At 43.8% G+C, this 17,777-nt stretch overlaps 1 protein-coding gene across 1 annotated transcript in view; it reads right to left on the bottom strand.

The window, feature by feature from the left end:
- Positions 1-15,052: 15,052 nt before the first annotated feature.
- The window catches only part of LOC145355121 (eukaryotic peptide chain release factor GTP-binding subunit ERF3A), a 70,248-nt gene continuing 67,523 nt past the window's right edge, over positions 15,053-17,777 (bottom strand). Inside the window, exon 14 of the mRNA XM_080207009.1 lies at positions 15,053-17,197. Coding sequence (XP_080063135.1) covers positions 17,145-17,197 — 53 coding nt within the window. The 3' untranslated portion in view covers positions 15,053-17,144. The remainder of the gene's footprint in view (positions 17,198-17,777) is intronic.

The raw sequence follows: 17,777 nt of genomic DNA, 5'->3' as shown, positions 1-17,777 counted from the left end.
AGGGCGCTGCAGCGCCGCACAGCGTCGCCTGGACACACTGCAGCTGGATACACCCCGCAGCTGGATACACTGCAGCTGGATACACCCCGCAGCTGGATACACTGCAGCTGGATACACCCCGCAGCGGGATACACTGCAGCTGGATATATCCCACAGCTGGATACACTGCAGCTGGATACACCCCACAGCTGGATACACTGCAGCTGGATATATCCCACAGCTGGATACACTGCAGCTGGATACACCCCACAGCTGGATACACTGCAGCTGGATACATCCCACAGCTGGACACACTGCAGCTGGATACATCCCACAGCTGGACACACTGCAGCTGGATACATCCCACAGCGGGATACACTGCAGCTGGATACATCCCACAGCTGGACACACTGCAGCTGGATACATCCCACAGCTGGATACACTGCAGCTGGATACATCCCACAGCTGGACACACTGCAGCTGGATACGTCCCACAACTGGATACACTGCAGCTGGATATATCCCACAGCTGGATACACTGCAACTGGATATATCCCACAGCTGGATACACTGCAGCTGATACATCCCACAGCTGGATACACTGCAGCTGGATATATCCCACAGCTGGATACACTGCAGCGGATACATCCCACAGCGGGATACATCCCACAGCGGGATACATCCCACAGTTGGATACATCCCACAGCTGGACACACTGCAGCTGGATACATCCCACAGCTGGATACACTGCAGCTGGATACATCCCACAGCTGGACACACTGCAGCTGGATACATCCCACAGCTGGATACACTGCAGCTGGATACACCCCACAGCTGGACACACTGCAGCTGGATACATCCCACAGCGGGATACATCCCACAGCTGGATACACTGCAGCTGGATACACCCCACAGCTGGACACACTGCAGCTGGATACATCCCACAGCGGGATACATCCCACAGCTGGATACACTGCAGCTGGATACATCCCACAGCTGGACACACTGCAGCTGGATACACCCCACAGCTGGATACACTGCAGCTGGATACATCCCACAGCTGGATACATCCCACAGCTGGATACACTGCAGCTGGATACATCCCACAGCTGGATACACTGCAGCTGGATACATCCCACAGCGGGATACATCCCACAGTTGGATACATCCCACAGCTGGACACACTGCAGCTGGATACATCCCACAGCTGGATACACTGCAGCTGATACATCCCACAGTTGGATACACTGCAGCTGGATACATCCCACAGCTGATACATCCCACAGCTGATACATCCCACAGCTGGATACACTGCAGCTGGATGTATCCCACAGCTGGACACACTGCAGCTGGATACATCCCACAACTGGATACACTGCACAGGCACTGAGTCCAAGTCACTTATTAAAAACCAGCACAGCTCCATCTATCTGCTTGGGGAGAGTTACAGGACAAAGAGATCTAGGGCTACAGGTTCATACCTTCTTGAAACTGGTGTCACAAGTGGACAGATTGGTGCATTCAGCATCCTTGGTTTCATTGGTCAGAAGATTGAATACAGGAGTTGGGACGTCTTGTTGAAGTTGTACAAGACATTAGTAAGGCCACACTTGGAATACTATGTGCCTCTTTTAGGGCACACCAAATAAACCAACTCAAATGAACTCAAGGACAAAGTAAAAGGGGCAGCTCCCCAAAAGGAGGAGGAGCACCCAAAGAGAAGTACAAAGGAAACTTAAAACATCAAATCAAAATGTGATTATCGGGGTCTAGAATGCATTTCAGCCCCTGTGGTGCCCAACGGGCACAGAAGACATCAACTGCACCTGTGGACACCGCATGCGGCCTCTCCAGGGAGACCTGGCTGCGAACGTAGCCACGGTAGGGGGGCAGACAGTCAGTATGGACAACCCCCTCAATCACCTGGGCCTATTAATGGAATACTGTGTGCAGCTCTGGTCACACTATTATAGGAAGGATATCATTAAGCTAGAAAAAGTGCAGAGAAATGTTTACTAGGATGCTACTGGGACTTGATGGTTTGAGTTAGAAGGAGAGGCTGGATAGACTGGGACTTTTTTCTCTGGAGTGTAGGAGGCTGAGGGGTGATCATAAAAACATAAGAAATAGGAGCAGGAGTAGGCCATCTGGCCCTTCGAGCCTGCCCCGCCATTCAATAAGATCATGGCTGATCTGTCTTGGCTCAGTTCCACATTCCCGCCCTCTCCCCATAACCCTTAATCCCCTCTCTTATCAAAAACCCATCAACCCGCGTCTTAAAAATATTTAGCGAGGTAGCCTCCACCACTTCAACGGGCAGAGAATTCCAGAGATTCACCACCCTTTGAGTGAAGAAGTTCTTCCTCAACTCCGTTCTAAACCGCCCCCCTTTTATCTTGAGGCTGTGCCCCCTAGTCCTACTGTCCTTTCTGAGCGGGAAGAGTCTCTCCACCTCTATCCTATCCATCCCATTCATCATCTTATACATCTCAATGAGATCTCCCCTCATTCTTCTAAACTCTAACGAGTACAAGCCTAGTTTATTCAGCCTCTCCTCATAGCTCAACCCCCTCAACTCCGGCATCAGCCTAGTAAACCTCCTCTGCACTCCCTCCAAGGCCAAAATATCCTTGCGTAAGTACGGTGCCCAAAACTGCACACAGTACTCCAGCTGCAGCCTCACCAATGCCCTATATAGCCGCAGCAAGACCTCCCTACTTTTATATTCAATCCCCCTCGCTATGAAGGCCAGCATCCCATTCGCCTTCCTGACCACCTGCTGCACCTGCAGGCTGGGTTTTTGCGACTCATGCACAAGGACCCCGAGGTCCCTCTGCACCGTCGCCTGCTGCAGTTTTTCTCCACGTAAGTAATAGTCCTTCCTACCATTATTCCTACTAAAGTGGACCACCTCGCACTTGCCAACATTAAATTCCATTTGCCATTTCCTGGCCCATTCGCCCAGCCTACTTAGATCCTTCTGCAGACTCTCCACACCCTCCGCACAATTTGCCGTTCCCCCAATCTTGGTGTCATCAGCAAATTTCGACACCATACACTCGGTTCCCTCCTCCAGATCATCTATATAAATGGTAAATAGCTGAGGCCCCAGCACCGACCCCTGAGGCACTCCACTAGTCACCATCCGCCAATCCGAATAGCACCCATTGACCCCCACTCTCTGCCTCCTATTTGACAACCAATCCTCTATCCACGCTAACACCCTACCCCCAACTCCATGCCCCCTGACCTTCTGCAATAGCCTCTTGTGAGGCACCTTGTCAAACGCCTTCTGAAAATCCAGAAAGACCACATCCACCGGCTCTCCTCTATCCATCGCCCTAGACACATCCTCATAGAACTCCAGTAAATATAGGGATCTATAAAATAATGAGGGGCACAGATCAGCTGGATAGTCAATATCTTTTCCCAAAGGTAGGGGAGTCTAAAACTAGAGGGCATAGGTTTAAGGTGAGAGGGGAGAGATACAAAAGGGTCCAGAGGGGCAATGTTTTCACACAGAGGTTGGTGAGTGTCTGGAACAAGCTGCCAGAGGTCGTTGTAGATATGGGTTCAATTTTACCTTTTAAAAAGCGTTTTGACAGTTACATGAGTAAGATGGGTATAGAGGGATATGGGCCAAATGTGGGCAATTGGGACTGGCTTCGGGGTTTATAAAAAAGGACGGCATGGACAAGTTGGGCCAAAGAGCCTGTTTCTATGCTGTTAATCTCTATGACTGTTATACTAGCCTGGAAGCATCCAACTCTTTTTTACCAGTATAGGGCAGCAGGGTGGCACAGTGGTTAGTGCTGCTGCCTCACAGTGCCAGGGACCCAGGTTTGATTCCTGTCTTGGGTCACAGTCTGTGTGGAGTTTGCATGTTCTCCCCGTGTCTGCGTGGGTTTCCTCCGGATGCTCCAGTTTCAAAGGACAAAGAAATTAACAGCACAAGAACAGGCCCTTCGGCCCTCCAAGCCTGCACCGACCATGCTGCCTGACTTAACTGAAACCCCTATGCTTCCGGGAACCATATCCCTCTATTCCCGTCTCATTCATGTACTTGTCAAGACGCCTCTTAAAAGTCACCACCGTATCCGCTTCCACTACCTCCCCCGGCAGCGAGTTCCAGGCACCCACCACCCTCTGTGTAAAAAATCTGTCTCGTACATCTCTTTTAAAACTTGCCCCTCATACCTTAAACCCATGCCCCCTGGTAATTGATTCTTCCGCCCTGAGAAAAAGCTTCTGACTATCCACTCTGTCCGCGCCTCTCCCATAATCTTGTGGACTTCTATCAGGTCTCCCCTCAACCTCTGTCGCTCCAGTGAGACCAAACCAAGTTTCTCCAACCTCTCCTCATAGCTGATGCCCTCCATACCAGGCAAATCCTAGTGAATCTTTTCTGTAGCCTCTCCAAAGCCTCCACATCCTTCTGGTATTGTGGTGACCAGTATTGAACACTATATTCCAAGTGCGGCCTCACTAAGGTTCTATAAAGCGTCAACGTGACTTGCCAATTTTTAAACTCAGTACCCTGGCCGATGAAGGCAAGCATGCTGTATGCCTTCTTGACGACCTTCTCCACCTGCATTTCCACTTTCAGTGACTTGTGTACCTCCCACAGTCTGAAAGCCGTGCTTAATTCTCCCTCAGTGTCCCCGAACAGGCGCTGGACTGTGGCGACTTGGGGATTTTCACAACAACTTCATTGCAGTGCTAATGTAAGCCTATTTGTGACGCTAACAATTAAACTTTAAAACTTTAAACAGGCAGCTGAATTGGGCAGTCCAGACTGGCAGAAGCCCGATAACATCGGGACTGTCCAACACAGAATCAGCAGGAGTGGCTAAAGATGCACAAGAAAGATAAGACAACACGAGAAGGGATGTGTAGTAAGAAAGCAGGTTATTAAATTTAAACTCCTTCCCTTTGTGATGGAGGGGAAAACAAACATTGAGAGGAAATATGAACAGAAAATCCTGCAAATAAGTTTCTCTATTGATGGTAATGCTTCAGTAACCTATTTAATCTTTGCACAAAACCTGGAGGAGGAAATCTAAATGCTGAAAAGTCAAAATTGGTGGGAATCGCAGGGGAATTACACTCCAGAAAAAATTACTTTTCTTCTTTACACTGTTGTCTGCAAAATATGCTATGGAAATGTTGACATTGGACTGGGATGGGCACAGTAAGAAGTCTCACAACACTGACTTGATTACCTGAAAAGACTTGCGTTCCAACCATTATCTTGTGATTGTCTATATATGCCGTGTTTGTGAAACTTGCCTCTCCACTCACCTGACGAAGGAGCAGTGCTCCGAAAGCTCGTGATTCCAAACAAACCCATTGGAATTTAACCTGGGTGTTGTGAAACATCTGATCGTTCCACAAAATAGTCTCAGGTGACAAATCGCTTGCTCAAAGCTTTCTGCCTGACCTTCCAACCTCACCTTCAGTTCCAAGTACAAGTGATTTATAACTTGAGTTGATCTATATTTTCCTTTGCCATTACCTCCCCATACTCACCTTGTCCCAATATTCCACTTCCCTCACTTCGTCCCTTCATCGTGCTGCATTTGTACTACAATTAATTGCTCTTCAAACTGAATCTTTCGTGAACCTCAACCGATGAAAGACCATTGGCACAAAATATAGCTTCTCTCTGGAATTCTCTGCCCGTTGAAGTGGTGGAGGCTACCTCACTAAATATATTTAAGTCACTGGTAGATAGATTTCTGATAGACAAGGGGATTAAGGGTAATGGGGAGAGAGTGGGAAAGTGGAACTGATCCACTTCAGATCAGCCATGATCTTATTGAATGGCGGGGCAGGCTCGAAGGGCTAGATGGCCTACTCCTGCTCCTATTTCTTATGTTCTTATTATGTTCTTACATTGCCATCAGATCTTCTGAGTTTTTGCAGCACTTTCTGGTTTTGCTTCCGATTTCCAGCAGTTGCAGCATTTTTTTTTCTAATGTAGCTTTTATGCTGTCAGTACCATTATGATTTGATTTATTATTGTCACATGTATTGTCACATCATACAGTGAAAAGTATTGTTTCTTGAGCACTATACACACAAGATATACTGTTCATAGAGAAGGAAAGGAGAGAATGCAGAATGTAGTGTTACAGTCATAGCTGGGCTGTAGAGAACAATCAGCTTAGAGCAAGATAAGTCCATTCAAAAGTCTGACAGCAGCAAGGAAGAAGCTGTTCTTGTGTCAGTTTGTATCTGATCTCAGATTTTGTATCTTTTTCCCAGTGGAAGAAGGTGGAAAAGAGAATGTCCAGTATGTGTGGGATCTCTAATTATGCTGGCTGCTTTTCCAAGGCAGTGGAAAGTGTAGACAGAGTCAATGGATGGGAGGCTGGTTTGCGTGATGGCTTGGGCTACATTCGCAATCCTTTGTAGTTCCTTGCGGTAGTTTTTCTTTGTAGTTTAATGCCCACAGCCCTCAAGGGAGCAAGGTGTAGGAGTACCAGGACAGGCAGGGGCACATGGATGACAGACAACTAATGGCAATACCTTGACCAGAGTTGATTTGCTAAACAATCTGCTCCCTTTTCCTCCTGTAGTTTAAATTGTAGTGATCGCTTGAGATTTGTCATTCATGCATTTGTCTGATGAGTTCAAGGTGAAGAGCTTCAGCAACATGGACATCTTTCCATCAGTATTCAAGGCTAGTAGAATCATAGCAAGTTCAAAAAAATCAATCAGCAGTTAACCTTGAAGTAGATGATCAGATGGTGCCTTCAAATAGCGCCAGGGAGAGAGGGTTCTTCCTACTGCCAAATGCTTGTTCAGCCACAAGAGATTGAGAGGGTGTTGTTGGAACGTAGGACTTCAAATGTTGGCCTAGCCACTGACACCCATGTCCTGTGAAATGAAACAAAATTAATAGACAAGTATAGAAATGCCCTAATTCCCATCTTACAGGGTCTTTTGGAAGTTCTTGGTATTTTATTGTGCAAGAACCATGCCATGGAACATAAGAACATAAGAACATAAGAAATAGGAGCAGGAGTAGGCCAACTAGCCCTTCGAGCCTGCCCCGCCATTCAATAAGATCATGGCTGATCTGTCGTGGCTCAGTTCCACCTTCCCACCCTCTCCCAATAACCCTTAATCCCCTCTCCTATCAAAAACCCATCAACCCGCGTCTTAAAAATATTTAGCGAGGCAGCCTCCACCACTTCAACGGGCAGAGAATTCCAGAGATTCACCACCCTTTGAGTGAAGAAGTTCCTCCTCAACTCTGTTCTAAACCACCCCCCCTTTATCTTGAGGCTGTGCCCCCTAGTCCTACTATCCTTTCTGAGAGGGAAGAGTCTCTCCACCACTATCCTATCCATCCCATTCATCATCTTATACGTCTCAATGAGATCTCCCCTCATTCTTCTAAACTCTAACGAGTACAAGCCTAATTTATTCAGCCTCTCCTCATAGCTCAACCCCCTCAACTCCGGCATCAGCCTAGTAAACCTCCTCTGCACTCCCTCCAAGGCCAAAATATCCTTGCATAAGTACGGCGCCCAAAACTGCACACAGTACTCCAGCTGCGGCCTCACCAATGCCCTATACAGCCGCAGCAAGACCTCCCTACTTTTATATTCAATCCCCCTCGCTATGAAGGCCAGCATCCCATTCGCCTTCCTGACCACCTGCTGCACCTGCAAGCTGGGTTTTTGCGACTCATGCACAAGGACCCCGAGGTCGCTCTGCACCGTCGCCTGCTGCAGTTTTTCTCCGCGTAAGTAATAATCCTTCCTACCATTATTCCTACCAAAGTGGACCACCTCACACTTGCCAACATTAAATTCCATTTGCCATTTCCTGGCCCATTCGCCCAGCCTATCTAGATCCTTCTGTAGACTCTCCACACCCTCCGCACAATTTGCCTTTCCACCAATTTTGGTGTCATCAGCAAATTTCGACACCCTACACTCGGTTCCCTCTTCCAGATCATCTATATAAATGGTAAATAGCTGAGGCCCCAGCACCGACCCCTGGGGCACTCCACTAGTCACCAACCGCCAATCCGAATAGCACCCATTGACCCCCACTCTCTGCCTCCGATTTGACAACCAGTCCTCTATCCACGCTAACACCCTACCTCCAATTCCATGCTCCCTGACCTTCTGCAATAACCTCTTGTGAGGTACCTTGTCAAACGCCTTCATTTTGGTATTCGCACCATATAAAAAACATATTTAAACATGGTGCACGTTAAAATCTTTTGAGCCTTCTGAGGCATTACAAATGTCCTTGGAGCTTCATATTGGCATCCTGGACTCGCCTGCACTTGTGCAAATCATGCCAGCTGCTACATTTGATAAGGTCATAGTGCCTGCAGTGATCATTTGTGACTGTAGGTATATCAAATCGAGCTGGTTTGTTTAACTGACAGTTTGCACACCTTCCCTGAACAGATGCAGTCTTTATTTAAGCCTAAAGAATTTAAGAACTTGTTGACTAATGCATCCATGTTTATGCAGCGATATGGCTTGGGTTCAATGTGTTAACACTGTGTGCTAACACAGAACTATGCTAAACATCTGGGGTAAGTATGGATCTTTCCCAGAAACATTGGAATTGAAGATTAGCAGAACACATTGAAACTGAACAGTGGGCTATCTGTAAAAGATAATTGAACTTCAGTCAAGATATACTCCCACTTTAACTTTGGTGGTGAGAAAGATTTCAGAATTAATAATCGTTTGAGCAACGGTGGGTTAAGGAAAACTGACATGGATATGTTAGAATGCAAACAGCTAACAAAGCGTCATCCAGAATTGAAATGTTGGCTGTTTGTTGGATGTTGGACCACAGATGCTGTCTGACCTGCTGAGATTTTCCGGCATTTTCTTTTTTTTAAAAAAAAAGTGTTGTATAGATTTGTTAGGACAGATTGTGTTTAATTAGCTTGCTGGAGTTGATCTTGATGAGGTAACAGGCAGTTGATGATGGTAATGCTGTTGATTTATCCAGCCTCTCCTCAGAGCTCAACCCCCTCAACTCCGGCATCAGCCTAGTAAACCTCCTCTGCACTCCCTCCAAGGCCAAAATATCCTTGCGTAAGTACGGCGACCAAAACTGCACACAGTACTCCAGCTGCAGCCTCACCAATGCCCTATACAGCTGCAGCAAGACCTCCCTACTTTTATATTCAATCCCCCTCACTATGAAGGCCAACATCCCATTCACCTTCCTGACCACCTGCTGCACCTGCAGGCTGGGTTTTTGCGACTCATGCACAAGGACCCCGAGGTCCCTCTGCACCGTCACCTGCTGCAGTTTTTCGCCACGTAAGTAATAGTCCTTCCTACCATTATTCCTACCAAAGTGGACCACCTCGCACTTGCCAACAATAAATTCCATTTGCCATTTCCTGGCCCATTCGCCCAGCCTATCTAGATCCTTCTGCAGACTCTCCACACCCTCCTCGCAATTTGCCGTTCCACCAATCTTGGTGTCATCAGCAAATTTCGACACCCTACACTTGGTTCCCTCCTCCAGATCATCTATATAAATGGTAAATAGCTGAGGCCCCAGCACCGACCCCTGGGGCACTCCACTAGTCACCAACTGCCAATCCGAATAGCACCCATTAACCCCCACTCTCTGCCTCCTATTTGACAACCAATCCTCTATCCACGCTAACACCTTACCCCCAACTCCATGCCCCCTTACCTTCTGCAATAATCTCTTGTGAGGTACCTTATCAGTGGAGGCTGCCTCGCTAAATATTTTTAAGACGCGGGTTGATGGGTTTTTGATAAGCGAGGGGATTAAGGGTTATGGGGAGAGGGCGGGAATGTGGAACTGAGCCATGACAGATCAGCCATGATCTTATTGAATGGCGGGGCAGGCTCGAGGGGCTAGATGGCCTACTCCTGCTCCTATTTCTTATGTTCTTATGTGGTATACTTGTGCTTCCAAAAGACATTTGATAAAGTGCCACACAACAGGCTTGTGGACAAAGTTGGAACTCATGGAACGGAATGTCCTTGGAGCTTCATATTGGTATCCTGGAACTCACCTGCACTTGTGCAAATCATGCCAGCTGCTATATTTGGTAAGGTCACAGTGCCTGCAGTGATCATTTGTGAGAGGTACATGACTGTAGGTATATCACACAGAATTGTTTTTAAAGTTTATTTATTATTGTCACACGTATCTGACATTCACACTGCAAAGTTACCGAGAAAATCACCTAGTGGCCAAACTCTAGCACCTGTTTGGGTACACCGAGGGAGAATTTAGTATGGCCAATGCACCTAACCAGCACACCTCTGGAATGTGAGAGGAAACCCACACAGAGACAGGAAGAACATGCAGACTCCACACAGACAGTGACCCAAGCCAGGAATCAAACTCAGATCCCTGGCACTGTGAGGCAGCTGCGCTAACCTCTGTGCCAACCCTAACAACAGGAAACAAAGAGCTATGGTGAACAGCTGTGTTTAGGACTGGAGGAGAGTTTTTAGTTGAATTCCTTCAGGATCACTCTTTGGACCTCTTGTATATATTAATGACTTGGACCTTGGCAGATTACACAAAACTTGGAAGTATTATGGACCATGAGGAAGATGGTGCAGAGCTTCAAAAGAACATAGGTTAGTGGAAAGGGCAGACAAGCAACGGCTGAAATTTAATGCAGAGAAGTGTGAAGTGATTCATTTTAACAAGAATAATGGAGACAATATAAAGGGTACAATTCTAAAGGGGGTGTAGGTGGAGGGACCAGAATGTTTATACGCATAAATCATTTAAAATGGCAGGACAGGTTAAAAGAACCATTAATAAAACTTGCAGCATCCTGGGATTTATCATAGGGAGGGGGCGTAGGGATGCATTGAATCCTAAAACAGGAAGATATGTTATACCTGTATGAAATATTAAATCAGTTTCAACAAAATTATTGGGTCAGGACTGTTCATCATGCTTTTGGAAGGATGTGAAGGCGTTAGAAGGTGCAAAGATTCATGAGAATGGTTCCAAAAATGAGGAACTTCAATTACATAAGATGAAGAAGTTGGTGCTGTTTTACATTTGAGAAGATTTAAGGAAAGATTTGATGGAGGTATTCAAGATTGCGAGAAGATATGTAGAAACTGTTCCCATTAGCGGAAGGATCAAGAATAAGGCAGCACAGAATTAAGGTAATTGGCAAAAGAAGCATTGCAGACAAGAGCAGAAACAGTTTCACGCTGCAAGTGGTTCAGATCTGAAACGCACTGCCTAGCTGTGTGGTGGAGGCAGGGTCAGTTAAGGCTTCCAGTAGAGAATTGGATCATTATTTCAAAACGAAAAAAAGTGTAGGGCTACAAGGGGAAAAACAAAGTGTTACTTAGTGAATTGCTCCTTCAGAGAACTAGCACAGACATGAAGTTCTGAATGGCTTCTTTCTGTACAGTGCCTATGACTAACTGTTACTTCTCAGCATTTACAGAGTGAGTATTTTTAAAAGTTGTCTTGCATATCACAAGTGAGACCAGTATTTGTTGCCCTTCAGAAAATACTGAGCCACCTTGAACTGTTACAGTCCATCTGTCGCTGGGAGGAAGTTTCAAGATTTTGATCCGGTGTCAGTGAAGGATGTTATCAAGGTGGTGTATGGATTGGAGAGGAACTCAGGTGATTTTCCCAAGCTTCTGTTGTCCTTTGCCTTCTGGTGGTAGAGGTCACATGTTTGGAAGGTGCTATTCCAAGGAGCATTGGAACGTTGCTGCTGCATATCTTGCATACACTATTCACGACTGCAGCGATGCATTGGTGGTGAATGGAGTGAACGATGAAGTGGGTGAACGTGGTCTTGATCAAGTGGGCTGCTTTGTCCCTAGATAGCATCAAGCTTGTCGAATGCTCTGGAGCTACATTCCTCAAGTAGGGAGAGTATTCCATCACACTTTTGACTAGCATCTTACAGATGATGGACAGGCTTTGGGGAGTCAGGAGAGTCACTCAGAATTTGCAGGCTCTGATTTGTTCATTTAGCCACTATTTATATGGCTGGTGTAGCAGAGTTTCAACAATGAAAAGCCCTAGGATATTGATAGTGGGAATTCAGCATTACTAATGTCAAGAGGAGATTATTAGATTCTCTTCTGTTAATGGTCATTGGCTGGCACTTGTGCCATGAATGTTACTGGCATGTATAAGTCATGTGTTTGTATTACACTGTTACTGTTCCAAAGAGTTACTTCGGTAGTGAAAACAAAAATCCCAAAGCAATCCAAAGATGTGTGGCTGAGCAAAATTACCTGTGTGTCCTGGGATGCATAGGTTAGGGGATTAGTGGGTAAATATGTAGGGATACAGGAAATTGGGCCTGGGTGGGATTGTCAGTGCAGATTCAAGGGGCTGAATGGCCTCTTTCTACCCTGTAGGGAATTCTATGATTCAACTGACTGATCAGTGAAAAATATGGAATACTGATCCTATCAGGTTTCCTCCAGTAATTGTGGATTTGCTGGTTTAAGAGGTTTGTGCTTGAAACAAAATTGAAACCTGTTAATCAAGAAGCTACCACAGCCCTGCCAATGATAGTCTATGACCAATGACTGTCAAACATATGGGCCTAAACTTCCACACACTGGCAGAGCGCAATTGTTACTCAATTAAGTTTCTTGTCTGGAAAACCAGTTGCAACTTTGTCCAACCCTCTGACTCAGGCTGAGCAAAAACTATCATGCAGCACATGCCAGAGGCCTCCAGCCAAAGGCCAGAGTCAATTAAGAGGCTGCACCCCCTTTACTTGCCTCAAAACAGTTATGTTGTAAGTGGAGAAAGTGTGTAGGATAGTGGTGGTGTGGGCAAGGACAGCACATCTGTACTGAACCAACCTATTCTTTGCTATCTCAATCTTCTGCTTACATGTAGCTGGTGGCAAACACTATTCTCTTGAAAAGATTAACATTCCTGTTCCAATGAGAACAGGGACCATCTTTTCTTCAGTTCTGGAAACTTGTCAAATTAGTTCTTTAAAAAGAGAATTGTAGGCTTGGAATTTTATGCCTAGCCATACCATTAGACTTTTCCACCTATGCGTATGCCTGACTTTGCTACCTCAGCTCACTGGGTTCTGCGACTCTAGTCCAAAAGTTATGTTCAGGTTCAACTATTCCACCACCACACTCCAAGTTAGACCTCTAGATTCTTCCTTCTGTAAAACTTGTCTAGAACTGCTGCCAGTTTCCTTACTCACATTCAATCACTATCACGTCTGAATTTTGATCCATATTGGCTCTGGTCAAGCAACACCAATTTTAAAGTACTTGTTTTCATATTGTTCTGCAACCTCTGCTCTTGCCCTTCATAATCCATTCCAGCCTCAGTCCTCCGATATCTGCATTCATCTAATTATGGCCTCAAGAATTCCATTCCAATAACTCAACTGCACGGTGACCATCCTTCCAGTTGCCTAGGCCACAACCTCTGGAGTTCTCTAGCTAAGACCACTGACTCTACCACTTCCTTTAATACCCTCAGAATTTCACCCCTTGGCTAAGCTTTAGGCTATATATGTCCCAATTGAAAAACACCTGCCCAGAGCTGTCAAAACCAACTGATGTATGGATCTAATAAAAGGTGATCTGGTGTAGCACAACTGGAAGACGAGCACATTTTAGATAAGAATCAAACTCATGTGAATTCTCTGTACACATTTTTTTCCTCTTTCTCACTTCTCCTTAAAAGTCAAATCTTTGCAAATATACAGATGAACAAGTTCTGGCAGCTGCTAGATAATGACTGGAGAGCAAATATCATCTGTTTATCATCATTTCCAACCAGGAAATTGCAACCACCTTGAATGCTTCCATTTCCACCAAGGCTGAGATCAACTAGCTCATCACAGACTCAAGTACACCCAAGATTTTCCTGATCTACTATTAATTCATTGGCTAAAACTGCTCAGCTATTGAATTAACAAGGATGAAAATGACTACTTGCATCTCTGGTCTTAGCCTGTGAATACAAATAAATGATTTCATGTAGATACCTTCAACAAAACTTTATTGTAATTTAAACACTATCCCACATACAATTCCGCAACACACAACTTCATCTTGGCAACCAAGGTTAGCTCTGATAAATGTGCATACATACGTGAAGAGCCAGCACTTAAAACAAATGAATGACTTTTCTATACAGTCAATGCTGGTTAAATAACCCATTTGCAACAAGACTATTCCCTAGGAATTCACTGAGATAATGTTCCATTGCACACAATTTATTTGTAATGAAATTGTCCATAATACAACCATCTTATGATCATTTTTATTTACCCTTCTGTAGTTTGGTTAATGAAATGAATCATGACATACATGGGCAAGTGCAATTTGCACTTTAAGCACAGTACAGTGTGGACAAAAAAAATCACTTACAGCAACTTACAGCTGAAGTTCAGTTAAACAGAGAAATTCAGCAAGTTGATACAACTTTCTGCTTCTAGCTTTCAACAGATATTGAATCCCATGCATTTTAGTGAACAATATTCTGCACTGCGAAAGGTAATATGTTAAATCACCCGGTTATCTGTATAGCCTGGTCATTGTTAGATCATAAGCATCTTAAGAAAGGAGAGCCTTGTATGTACACTTATATAAAGGTAGTCATTAAATTTTGGGCATATGGATGTGATGCTAAACCTCCATATACTTGGAGGAAACAAACCCATTACTGCACATACCGTAAACAAGGCATTGATCAAGACAGATGCCAATACCCAATAAGGATAGAAAATTGTACTTTAAAGCAGAATTGTTGCAAACACATCAAGTCAGATTCTCAAAGGTTTTGCCATTAATACTCTGTATAAATCTTTAGCAACGTAGGTTTTACAAATGGAGGTCCTTCCACAACCTGGGAAAAGTAGCCTGTATGAAACCTTTTCAGCATACTAATGTATTTTTACGAAAGGATAGTGACACAGCAAGCCTCTTCAATTGAAACTTCACCCTGTCCCCTCTGCTCATCTTCAGTAACGTAATTACATGAATGCATTTACATGATGAAAAACATGTACTCTTCAGCTAGATCTCCAGTTAGAGACAATATGCCAATGGAAATGAAATCAAATTTTATTTTGCGAGATTAAGAATGCATACAAGAAACTTGTATACTATACAATACTGTGGTCATATTTAACAGCTGAGCTGTCTTACACCAGGCTTGTGCAGTGCCAATGATACTTCATTATAAAACAGACAATTTCAAGTGGGATCACCAAGACAAAGCCAACATTTGCCCAATTAAAAGTAAGGGCATTTCATACAGCAGCAATTAGCATTTTCTTTACACACTTACTGACGTAACCAATTAAAAAACACTGCAATAGCAGGAACCATGGGGAATATTGCCATTAATATACTGAAGCACCAACTTATCCTTAAGAGCAGCAAATTCCCAGATTATTTTGTTTTGAAAACAAGCTGACAAAACAATGGGATTTTCATTTCTATGCACAACTGAAACTAAATAAGCGCAACGAAAAATAAGGGGAAAATTGGATGCTGCCTAGACATTTAATTCACCAAAAATAAATGGAATAATGTGATTAGTCTTTGTGGGATTGTTTCACAGGTAGTACACAGTTCACACTAGCAGTAGCCCTGTGCATCAACCAAATTTGCTCTAGATTAGTGTTCAGATATATCTTTGTCCAGAGTCTGAATGTAATTTGCTGCTTTACAGCAAAATGACACGTAATTGCAGTTTTTTTTTCCAGAATAGGCCCATTCATACGATTGCTTATTGTTCTGTACTTTAGGGCTAGTCCCATCATTCTTTTATAAATCCCTTTCATTAACTGGAAATAGTAACTTTGCGAGGTGAGGGAATTAAAAAATCCTCAGCATGACCCTTTTAGCAGTAACAAACTTACCATTATATTAAATAACTGCTGTGTCTCAAATACAAGGTTTTCAAATATGTACAAGAACTATATTTTCTCACATTTTGTATCTCAACCACACAGGTTCTATTTCAGCTGATTTTTTTTCTTCATTACTCATCTAAGAAATATCCACTCCTTATAAAAATCAATACACTGAAAATTTTAAATCGTTTGATATGTAACTTGTATGCAAGTGTTAAAATCCCCCACCAAAAGTTGTTACATATGCACCCACATATACTATCTGGTCTATGTAATGTGCTTATAAGCAGGAAAATAAGAACCCAGTCACAGATATTCCAATCTGTTATGTTAAATAGCATTTCAAGTCAAAAGAATCAAACCTAGATAGATATCCATGTTAACACACTGCTTGTTCAAAGTGGAATATAACACCATAGCTCAGGCAGCAGCTATTGTTCTCTCCTTTTTCCCGACCGTTCTTCCCAAGTGTTCCTAATTAATTGTTGTTGTGTACCTCGTTAAGATTTGATTCTTTTGGAAGTGACATAAATTGAAGGGAAACAATAGCTTCAAAATTAACAACTTTCATTACATCTTTTTCAGCACTGGAATAATGATAATTGTTACCCAGCACATAAGGTTTACAATAAAATGCATCATGCTTTTGTAAAAGTGGGAAAAACCACAAATGTCATACTGTGGAGTACATGGCAGAGGCTTATAAAACATTTAGGACAGGAAGTAAAAATTAAATCAACAAGAAATGATTTGCTGGGACACCAGCTGACAAGCTGGTGAAAGGTTCACTTCACAAGAATCCTTTCCAAAGTAACTCAAATGCCAGAAATATTTCAAACCAATTTTATTATCTCTACAGATGCCTTTCTAACACAAACACGCTGATCTGTTGAATAACCTGATCTAGTTGGAAAAAGCAGGTGAGCAAGAATGCGCACAAAAGAGAATGATGCCAGAATAAAATAAACTTTTTTGGTTTAATTTTATTTTTGCAGGCAATTCTGTCCACATCAGTTAGGTAGCTATTGCTGTATTTCTAAGGAAGCAGATTTCAGAAGAGGAGAATTTAAAATGGTAGCTTTAACAATGGCATAGCAGAGCTCTCAATATGAGAAAGCTGACGTAAAATGTGGACATGTTTACAGCAATTTGCAGTTTATGAGAAGATAAAGATGTCGATGGGCAGAGGGACAATGAAAACCAGGAAAGGAAGGCATGAAGTAGGCTGTTGCTGAGTCCTTTTTCATCACAGTATTGTGCAGCATTAGATAGTGGAGATTCAGTCCTTCTCTGGAATCAGCTTCAGGACCTTCCCAATTGCAATAGTTTTACCTTTTGGGTGGAAAAAAAATGAAATTTATTACTTTGGTAACTTCAATTTGTACCACAAACAATTTATAATAATAAATGTGTCAAAGGATCATTTAACCTGTGGGTTCTCAACTGGGGTCTGAAGCAAGGTTTCAAGCAGTGAGTACAAGTGGCTCCATTTCCAACATGCAGATAATTTTAACCTACCAACATGAATTAAGAGCAGTGGACCCATTCAGCCCTGGGCGCCTGCCCTGTCATTCAATAAGATCATAGCTGCTGTGACTAACCACAACCCCCCAGTTCTGTCTATCCCTAATAACCTTTCACGCAATGCTAATCAATAATCTAACTCAGCCTTCAAAATAATATTCTGCTCCCACTGCCTTTTGAGAAAGAGAATCCTAGCAACTAAACCCTCAAAAGAATTTCTCTTCACCTCAGGCTTAATGAGTGAATTTTTACTCTGAAACAGTGACTTCTGGTTCTAGATTCTCTAGAAGAGGAAATATCTGCTCCACATCCACCCAGTCAAGACCCCTCAGGATCTTGGAGGTTTCAATTAAGTTGCCTCATACTGTTTAATTCCAATGGATACAAA

This window comes from Carcharhinus amblyrhynchos, chromosome 18 (assembly GCF_965287045.1).
Source record: "Carcharhinus amblyrhynchos chromosome 18, sCarAmb.v2.hapA, whole genome shotgun sequence".
Lineage (NCBI taxonomy): Eukaryota > Metazoa > Chordata > Chondrichthyes > Carcharhiniformes > Carcharhinidae > Carcharhinus > Carcharhinus amblyrhynchos.
Note: the sequence above shows the minus strand (reverse complement) of the source record. Positions and strands in the feature narration are given on the sequence as shown.